At 45.8% G+C, this 10940-nt stretch overlaps 1 protein-coding gene across 4 annotated transcripts in view; it reads right to left on the minus strand.

Moving 5' to 3' along the window:
• ENTREP2 (endosomal transmembrane epsin interactor 2) overlaps window positions 1-7572 on the minus strand; it is a 149773-nt gene extending 142201 nt beyond the window's left edge. For 2 of the 4 annotated variants that reach the window (XM_080395584.1, XM_080395583.1), the window contains exon 1: window positions 2191-7572. In XM_080395584.1, the coding sequence (XP_080251710.1) occupies window positions 2191-2433 (243 nt within the window). In that variant the 5' untranslated portion in view covers window positions 2434-7572. Of the gene's footprint in view, window positions 1-1595; window positions 1614-1764; window positions 1803-2190 lie in introns of those variants that run through there. The other 2 variants (XM_080395586.1, XM_080395585.1) reach the window with 2 other exon arrangements.
• Between the last annotated feature and the right edge of the window lie 3368 nt (window positions 7573-10940).

The following is a 10940-nucleotide window of genomic DNA, read 5'->3' on the forward strand; positions in this document are numbered from 1 at the left end:
TTGAAGGGAGTGCATATTTATGCCTGATTTTGGCACCAAGTAAAGAAAAAAAGGATACTTCCATTATTTTTCTCTCATGTCATTTAAATCACTTTTGGTTTTTCTTTAATTGTATTTTCCAGAAGCAAGCTAAAAATGTTCATTCTTCCACAGAAATATTTTTCAGCTGTGAGTGACAATATACGTAGACTTTGTTGAACTCACTAAACACCTCAAAAAGCTTTTAAGAAAATGCTGCGTAAGCAAATAACGTGGGCTCAAAAAGTTCTTTAGAGCTTACCAATACTTCAAAACTACTCTATTTTTACTTTCTTGAGACTTACGAGATAAGAAGATTAGGAGGAAAGCATGGTTATTCTCATGGTCCAAAAGATCATTTATAAAGCAAGCTCTCTGTTTAGGAAGCAACGTGTAACTGTTGCTCTGATAACACAGGGCAATAAAGCCTTCTAGAGTCAACGATTTTGCAATACTGTGTGCCATTTACAATTCACACCACAGGCTGGAATCACGGCTTTCTTCGCTACGATGAGCAAGTAACATCCATGAAATCCACCCGGAAAACATACCTATCTATGGGCTGCCTTGCACAGAGAGAAGAGCAGAAGGCATCCACAAGCAGAAAAGCAGCGTATTTTACAGCATACTGATAACCCCCAAAGTCTCTTTTCACGAAGGTTACAGGAGCTGGGGAAAGCAGGTGTTAGTGAAAAAGTTGTGCCTACTGGAGTCCACAATCAGATGTGTACATTCCTGCTTGGTCTATCAAGATAAGAAACCGAGCCTGCCTAAGCTGTGTTGTTTTAGTACCACATCAATATGTAAGCAGCCAGATTCTTAATTTAAAATTCACACCTCATCATAACATATAGCTGCATATTTGCTTGCAGAGGTTCAAACTCAACAGAATGATTATTACAGCATCAAGGCTCCTACTGCAAACTGACGCTTTTTTTCAAGACTATGCAAAATCCTGGCAAAATCAAGAAAAATATCTTAATAACTAATCCAAAGCTACTCTTCCGCTCTGAAGGATTCAAAAAAATTATTGAGTAACATGCTGTGTAACAGCATATTAAACAGTAATTTTTTAAATTACACCATTTCTGCCACATGCTCGGTACTGAATAACCCAAATGACTTACCTAACAGTTCTGGTTTCTAATAAGCACTTTTACAGCTGAAAACCCTCTCATCCGTTAAAAGAGCTGAAAAGATACACTTGAAGCCAGTAACGCATTAAATTAAATGGACCAAATCTTCACCAATAACCCAGTCTGTTACTAGCGTCCTCAGAAAAGTCTTTCTTCAGAACCCTCAAGCCCATTTTGCCGCTTTTGAGAGAAACTCGCACAGACAAGTACTATAATAAGGCACCCACGCGTGCGTTGTACCCAGACACACAAACACCCATAATCAGCGCTGAGCGAGGCCACCCGAACCAAGAGTGCTACCAACTGTTTTTTGTTGTTTTGGTTTTTTTATTAAAAAAAAATTACACTAACAGGACACAATAAAAAGCCAACAAGAAAGCCACAAAGGGGTGAGGGGGACTGTGATTTGGGCACCTGCCTTCAGAACAGGGAAGGTTTTACCTCAGACACCCAGCGCGGCGGGACGGAGGACCCCAGGCCCTTTCCCGCCCTCCGCGCTCCCCTCAGCGGGGGCCCGGCCCGCCGCTCCCGCCCGCCTCCCCTCCCGCCCCGCCACCTGCGGCACGGCGGGGGTCGCAGCCCTGCGCGGGGCCATGAGGAGCGGCCGCACCTCGGGGTGAAGCCCCGCACACCGCCGGAGCCCGTACAGCAGGCGTCAGGGACAGCAGCAGCAGCCGCCCGTGAAGCGGACAGCGGCTGCCGAGGCGACACCGAAGGTCAGTTCGCTCTGCCAACTTCCATCCGGCGCTGCAGCTCGCCCGCCCAGCCGCCCCGGCCGGCCCTTCCCGCACGCCACTGCCCGGCTCAGGGGCCGCCCGGGGCGGCGGGAGCTCAGAGCCGCCACGAACGCGGCTCTCTCACCTCACCGCCCGGCTGTGGTGCCCCGCGGGAAGCAGTCTCGGCCGCCGGCCCCGCTCCTCAGGGAGGAGAGACGAGGCCCGGGGACGCCGCCGCCCGCGTCCCACCTGTAGCCGCGAACCCACAGTCCTGAGGCGCTGCCGGCGGCAACCCCCTCCCCGCTCGCCCCCCGACTCACCGAGAAGCCGGCCCAGAAGGGGCAGGAGTGGCGGACGCGGGCCGAGGTGGTGAGCGCCAGGGCGGCGAAGCTGACGGCCACGATGAGGCAGCCGAGCACCATCTGCGTGACCCCCAGCGCCAGCATGGCCCGCGAGCGGGCGCGGTGCTCGCGCAGGCGGGACAGGCTGCGGGACAGCGCGGTGGGGCTGAGGGAGCGCGCCCCGCCGGGGGGCCGCGCCGCCCCGCCGCCGCCCACCGGCATCCTCCGCCGGGCGCCTCACGGCTCGGCCGGCCGGCGCCGCCTCCTCCCACCGCTGCCGCCGCCCCCCGCGCCCGGCGGGGAGGGCGCGCTCCGCGGAGCAGCCGGGCGCGGGCGCTGCGGGGCGGCGGGCAGCCGCGGCGCATGGAGGAGGAGCCGCGCTGCCGCCGCGGCCACCGGCGCGGGCCCGGCCGCCGGCGGGCAGGGCACGGAGCGGCGGGGCGGGAGAGGGGCGGCCCGGCCGCCACCGCCGCCTCCTCTCCCCGCTGCAGGCGCGGGGGGGCTACGGCGCGCAGCGCGCGGGCGCGGCTCGCCCTTAGCCTCCGGCGGGGGCGGCCCCGGCCCCAGCCCCGCCACACGCCCGGGGGCCACCGAGCCCCGCCGCGGTGCCTGTGCCCCCCGCCGCGGGGAGGGGGAAGGTCTGCTGGCGGCCGATGGCGGGCGGCGGCCCTGCGGGGAGAGCGACGGGGCCCGGCCCCAGCACCCGGACAGCGCCGAGCCGTGGCCGGCACCAACACCCAACACCCCCCCGCCGTGCCCCCTGCGCCGGGTGGAGGGAAGCGCTGCTGCCGAGCGCCACGCAAAAGGCGCCGGGCTCGGGTCCCTTCCACCTCTGTTCTCCTCTGACCCCCCGCAGCGAAGGACAGCCCGGCCAGCCCGCCGCACCCCTGCCCGCAGAGGGAGCGGAGCCCCGCAGAGGGAGCTGAGCCCCGCAGGAGCCAGCCCCTGCCGCCCCCAGGCTCCACAGCCAGGCTCCTGCGGGGGGGGGAACCCCCGGGGCAGCCCGGTGCCGCCAGCAGCCAGGCCTGCTTGTGAAAAACACGCCGACAGAACCCAAAACCAAGATCATCTCGCTATAGGGTACTATATATAGTCTATAAACTGTTCCAGGGCTAACGTGTTTGTAGGAGCATAATTGGCTACAGCAGTATACGTGTATATATATATATATATTTATACAGGAATTGATATATGTAGTCTACACACCTGTAATACTGTGAAATTAATGGGGAAAAAACCAAACAACCAAACCAGAATAACCCTAAACACCACACGTAAGCCAGGCTTAAATCCTTGTTCATCAGGTCCTTTCCCTTTTCTTTCAAAAACTCTTTGCATGGAATAGTTTTGCTCCCTGGGGAGGCGATGGTGGGGAAAAAAAAATGCCAGGAAAGTCTCAAACAATTAAGGCCCCTCTTTTATTACAACAGATATTTTACTATAACAGGGGAGGGAAAAATGCTTGCTGATTTTACCTTCAATCAGTGTCTGTGCCACAAAACAGGTTAGGATAGAAGATAATAGTGCTGTCACTCCAGAGTGGCTAAAACACTGTCTAGGACACATGCAAATAACATTTTAGTCAGATCCAAAAAAACAGCTGGCAAAACTCTACACTGAAGAGCCAGCTGTTTGGCTACCAGTTTTTATTCTAGTGCAGAACAGTACTAAATTAATACTACTAGTAATCAAAAGAAGAGTTAGCTTACAACGTCTTAGCTGTTCAGTCTGGGCACGCACAGAACGTTAGAAACAAACCACCACCCCCTGCACCCCCCTTGGCCCAACACGGCCTCAACTGGTACCCGGGAATTGATTGCTGGCCCAGGAGTGCTGCATCCCACCTGAAAGGCCAGGTGGAACAGCTAGATGAGGGCAGGTGGGGATGAATGGTAATCAATCCCACTGAATTTTTGTTCACTCTAAAACTAGCGTCCACCTGTTTTTAATGGAGTAGAGTCATTTGCTATCCAACACTGGAAGCATTACTTCAAAATATACCGTCCAAAGGCAAGGGAGAGTCTGTGTTACAATATTCTGCCCAACAGGGTGAAAGGGGCTAGCAAAAAGAAGCAAAACCCAGAACCAAACTGAACCTGAGCAGTCCTCATGATGAAGCGGCTCGGTTCCTGACCTCCAAAAAACGCATAGGGCTGTGGCCCTAGGGCTTGGACAAATCAGGATGCGCTATGCTGGGGTGTGAATTTACATCTCACTAACTCCCTGTGCTGATCCTACTGTACGCACGAAGTACAGAGCAATTTATTTTCATTTCCAAGGACTTTCTAAGTGGCACATATGGGGAAAAAAATAATAATCCACATTTGCAGGCAGTCCAGAGGAGGACCTGGCATTGCAAATCCACATGCTGATCTGCGCTGTTCATGAACCTTACTTGGGGGCAAGCTCTCAGGTAATCAATGCGTACACTACTTCCAATACAGCAGACTAAGGCTGCCAGAAAGCAACTACCTTGGCTTCCAGTTGGAATTCCCATGAGTTTAGATCACATCTTGTTTACTCCAATTTCCCTGAGCATTCAGGTGTAACTAGATACTGCTCAAGAACTGAATTAGCTCTGGCTATGCTTCTTAACTCTCTCTGAAGGCTCGCAGTTCCTGGATTTGTTGGAGAATGATTTGACAGCAATTTGGGAAGTATTACTGTCTCCAACTTTAAGTTATTTTGCTGAGGAGATTTTTAATAATACAGTCATTATTATTTTTCAATGCCGTATCACCGAGTGTTACTTAAAACAGGATACCGTACTGAAATTTCTTCCAGAACTGTAGTAACAAAAGCTCTGTAGTAGCCATGTTTATATTTGAACACTATGATATACTAATTTTTCATTTATCAAATAATTTGATCATTTCCTGAAGGCAGCCAGAAGGGCACTACCTATCAGACCTTATTAGCCTATTAAAAAACATCAAAACTCAGAAGCCAGCATGATAATGATCCCACTGCCATGGTAATTGTCTCATTACTGTCAGTCTTCACTGGCTCCCAACCAGTTCAGAAAGCAACTTGATGCATCGTACTAGGAACTACTTTGGTGGATTGAGGTTTGTATTATTTCTACCTCACTTTCAACTTTAGTGAGTTGCATGCATCTTTGTCTCTGCAATTGTTATTTTAAATTATGTAAATGGCATTTTCAAGTATTGAGAGAAATGGAAAACGAGCAAAAAGAAATAAATTCATAATTACAATAAGCCTCGCTTACCAATTAATGCAGAAAAGGGAACTGTTAAGAAGGTGCCCTACAGGGCATAGGTACTGAAAATACATCCAAGGGCCCTGACACCATCACTTACACATAGCATGTCTCAAATTTACATACTTTACATGATCTCATTATTTTAAGCAGCTCTTCTCTCTCCTGATGTGTATGTAGCTCTAAGGACTTAGTGAGGACTATCAATTCAGGTTGTCCCACACAGTGTACATCCTAAAGATGTAGTGGAAATGGGTCAAATGAGGTGTTACCACTGCTCAAAAAAAAAAAATATATATACTTTATGTACGCACACAAAATGAAAAAAACCCACAAAACCTAAAATACTCCCTTCCTAATGCATCTTGATATCTTTGACTTTCAGATAAAGTATTTTTATTATTCTAGTATTTAGCAAGCAATTTCTCAGCCATTCAGAAGTTGGATCCTTACACCACCAGTAGTAATTCTGCTTCCTTTGTCTACGCTGTTCACTCCTTGGAAATTGGGAAATCAAGTATCAGGACCATAAAAGCCGGGATGAATTCAAATGCAGTATACCATTATTTCTTGGCATGTATCTTAAAAATTAATTATCCCTCTCATGGCTACACTTTGACCTGTTTCTGAAAATAACTTGTAAGGTACTCCAACTTCATCTCAGATTACCAGGAACCATACCCAACATGGAGAAATCAGGATGCGCTGATTTTTACAGAAGTGATGAAATGGGGTTAGGGATACAAGACCTAAATAATAAGTCGGTATTATTGGCAGAACTGAAAAGCAACACATTTTCACACACTAGCTTTTAAGCGTATAGCAACATTTGATTTCAAATGCAACAGAAACTTGTATTTCAGTAAATTAAAAAAGAAGTTTGTGTTCCCTCACGCTCGGCAATCAGTCTTTCAAGAAGTTGTACTGGGCAGGGAAAGAAAGGAAGGCAAGACAGCAACTGATAAAGGGTGCTTTAGTGCTTTATCTATATACAACATTGTTGTCACCAGTTCTGCACTTGTAGGAAGTTCCTGCTTTACCAGCTTCATAATTTGAAAATAATAAGAAAAAACCAATCCTGCCAGCAGATACTAAAATATGTCAAAGACAAGGAGACAATCCATGCCAGTGCCCACCAATATAAGAAAGAATCGTAGGGTTAAGCCGGTAGACTTGTTTAACCCTTACAGTGGCACCGTTGTCTTTGGTGTTATGTTGCTTCCTGATGACTCAACACTTTTCCTAAAATAGGCCAACTGTCTCTGATGGACTCGTAGCTAAGCAATGAGCCTCATTAAAAAAAAATTCCCTCCCCGTACTTTGATACTAATAAAAGTATCCATTGTGTTTCTATAGACAAGTTTTCGCTTTGCAAATCATATGTACGTCACCACCAGTACCAACTCTTACAGGATTTTTCTGTGGAAGTGAGTGACTGAAGAGTGCACAAAGCACACTGATTCTGTGTACAGAAATGTTATGAACAAAACCATAAAAAGAATACTGTGAAGATCAGCAGATTTTGACTAAGCCCTACTTCTGAGCTTGAAACATAAGTGCCTGTTTATGAAAGGTTATATTAAAATCAAGAGCATCTACCTCGCAATCACCAAGAGCCCCACAATAAAGCTATGCCCAGGCAAAGTCCGTTTCCAAGAGGTAACACAACGGGAACTGTCATGTCTCCACTTGTAGGCTGCAAAACGCTGCCCTTGGTGGGGTGATCATGCACAAAGGAGCAATCCTCTCACCGGTGTGCTTAAGGACCTGGAGTTACATATGGATTCCTGAAGTTCTTTGAGCTGTTTTCTACACCGCCTTGTACCTACGTATTGGTCTGTTACCCTAACATAACAGTAAACCTGCAGGAGACAATAAAGAGAAGTAACTGCCGTTACTTTACACCCATTGTTACTGCTCTATTCTCTCATGTTTTTCACAGAGAATAATCACCGATTAGTTGGTTTTACACAAATAGCTTCCTTTAACAACATAATTCAAGCATATATACAACCATAGGGTTTACTTCCATATGTAAGCCAAAGGGCTTTTAAACAGGAAAGCTTTGCAGATAAAAATGGAAGAAATCTCAATTTCCATGCTTTAATCTGAAAGTAGTCTGTCTCTTTTCCTCAGAAATACCGACCTCGGAACTACTGCCTCCGTGCGATTGGCCGCCCTGATGGATGTCCTGGGGTGCTAAAGACACCGCTGAAATCAAGATAATTGCCCTGCATTTTATGACTGCTCGAAAGTTGAAATTGGATACGTGTCTTGCGTCTGAACAGCAGATTGCCCTGTGGTTTTACAAAAGGCAAGCTAGAGCTTAGATTTTTTTATTTAAATGAAATAGATTTCTTTCCCAGATCACCCCTGGCCTGGCATAAAACGTAATCACTCTGCAAAAATAAGAAGAAATTACATAAATTAAAAGCACCTGGTATTTTCTGTTCGAGCATTAGCAAAACGATTCTTAATCAGGAGTTTGGTCTAAGAAATTAAACCATGGAAAAATATATATCCAACATCATACAAGAAGTTTTGGACAGAAGTTTGTTTTGCACGTTAAACCACATCACTCTTCTTCTACAAAACTTTAAAATATGCAACACTACTGTATATATGTAACTAGTAGTAGCGTAGTGATCCGATCCCTCACCGATACCATTGCCAAGAGTAAAAATATGTGACAGAATTAGCTACTTCATACTGTCTTAAAATGATTGGACTTTACAGGGCCAGAGTCTATTGGATTATGCTCTGCCATAGAAATTAAGTAGCTACAAGTTCCAAATAGAACTTGACATGATCACTTTTATTAGTGCACGATACCAACATTTCATTAAAAATTACATCTGGATTTTACTGGCTTATCTGAAGAATCATTTTAAGCATTTGCGAGTAGGTTTTTATTTCCTTTACTGAAAGAAAACCAATAGTTATGTATTTTGTATAATGGAAGTCAAAAAGTTTGCTGAGAAAATAATCTCAAAACTTATTATGACAGGATGTAAAACTTTCAAGAAATTAATTTATTTGTATTAAAATATAAATATAAAAATCATATTATATGAAAAGTGATTTAAAGTGTTTAGAATGAAAAAAAAATTAATAGTCACTCCCCTATCTTGCTAAGATTGTGGATTTTCTGGTAAAGGGCATGGAACCAGAAATTAATCTGCTTGTGGGGATCTACCTGTTCTTCTTAGACATGTGCTTATTACTGAAAAGACAAAGGGAAAAGACTTAAGATTTCCATTCACTACCAAGTAGAAATCATCAAAATGTTAGGAAAAACTTTCCAAGTCTTATCTTCATTGATTTTTCCTTTTACAGAGGCTCTTCTGTTGATAACAGCCCTAGCTTTACTGGCTTCCTCACAACTAATTGACAATGGAACCTGGCAAAAAATAAAGCAGCAATAACTCTGACGCTTGATTTCCAAACTAACCAAAAATACGGTATGAAAATTTAAAGACAAAAACTCTCTTACTTAATCAAATAGATATATTTTCTAGAAAGTAGCTTATCAAAACATGCAGGCTTTCCAGTGGTCACCTGTAGATGAGCAAAGTTTTAAACACAAGGCAAAACGGTTTCTTGGAGCACCAGAAATTTGTGTTTGGTGGCTGAGACATTCCAGTTCCGTTCAGAGGTGTGGGGCAGGTAATCTAAATAAGGTGAAGTCCAGCTGAGCTGCTCATACCAATTTAGTCAAAGCCCACACCAAGTGAACACAGCTTCTCCTAGTTTAGATAGGTGAAGTAATCAGACTATTCCTCATAGAAGTTCAGGTGTGTGGAGTTAAAGATTATTAAAGTAACTGTCCTGGTTTCAGCCTGGGTAAGAGTTCCTAGCAGCTGGTGCAGAGCTGCGTTTAGGATTTAGCATGAGAATAATGTTGATAAACTGATGTTTTACAGTAAGCGCTACTCAGCAACAACTGAGACAAGGACTTTCCAAGCTTCCCATGCTCTGCCAGTGAGCAGGGGCACAAGACACCGGGAGGGGGCACAGCCAGGGCAGCTGACCCGAACTGGCCAAAGGGCTGTTCCATACCATAGAACGTCACCTCAGTATATAAACTGGGGGCTGCCGATCGCTGCTGGGGGACCGGCTGGGCATCGGTCAGCGCAGGGTGAGCAACCGCACTGTGCGTCACGGGGTTTTATTCCTTTCTCTCCCCACACTCCTCTTCATTATTATTCGTTTCACTTTATTTCAATTACTAAACTGTTCTTATCTCAGCCCACAGGTTTTACCTTTTTCTGATTCTCCTCCCCATCCCACCAGGGGCAGGGAGTGAGTGAGCAGCTGCATGGTTCGTAACTGCTGCCTGGGGTTAAACCACAACAATAACTTTGGTTCTTAGATGAAATCATAATTCATATGGGACATCCATTTCACATGAAGTTGCTACTGGGATCTGTTAAAGCAGTCTCTAACATATTGGATCATTTCCTCAAGATTTTTTGTTATGAAATGCAGCTGAAAATTAGCAGGCAGAATCAGCCGGCTGTACATACCTGAAAGGCATTCTAATTAATCAGAAGTCATAGCTTAGTGTTTCTTGTAATGACCGACCATATATGATAAGATACACGCACTACAGCAGTTTTGCCAGGTGTGAAGGGGTTAAACTGCATACTAACATACACCATTATGTGAGGAAGTAACAATTCTGAAAAGTCACATAGTTTTGTCACATTTGTGGAAAACTTGCGTGTGTACATCGTCACAGCCCTCAGGGCAGCTTGAACTTCTACAGCTGGACTCACACAGTAACGCGTTCACTGGCCTCGGCAATGCTCTAAGGGTCAGACTGTAATATAGACTTTCTTGAATAATGTCACAATTCTGTTTGCCACAAAAAGCCATCCCTCGTAACACAAGACTTCAACTTTGTTTTCTAAGGCAGCCTATCTCACGCGGCTGCAGTTCTGAAACAGGTCTGCCCTAAACTCATCCTCCTCCTCCTGCGGAGACTAAACAACACAGTGGAAGCAACTTGTGATGACACTCAGGTCCCTACCACTTTGCCCTCTTGCTCCAGGCAGGGACAGCAGGACTAGATTGCAAGCAGAAACATACAGACACTGTTAGAATATTTTTAACTTTAATTCATACCTGTTCTCCAGTCTAGCATTTTCCACCAGCACAGATGCACTTGCACGGACGTTTCCATAGCTGCCTTCCTTTCCTCTTTGCTTACCTAGCCCCCACGAGCCTCTGCATTCCTCTAATCTCCCTAAACACCCCCAGCCTTCCCAAAATAACTCTAAATAAACAGGTAAACCTACATTAGGTTTTCAGAGCAAAAACATGCAGAGAAAAGTGAGAAAAATGACATGATTGTCTGGAAATCTATACTTGCAGAACACACTGAAAGTTTTATTAGGCTATTGTAACCTTTTTGCTCTTTTTTATTTTTTGTCAAATCCATTTTTAAAGCATAAGACTTCAAGAAAATATCTTGCTGCCATTTATTTGATCATCCTACATTACTATA

Source organism: Falco punctatus (assembly GCF_963210335.1).
Source record: "Falco punctatus genome assembly, chromosome: 7".
NCBI lineage: Eukaryota > Metazoa > Chordata > Aves > Falconiformes > Falconidae > Falco > Falco punctatus.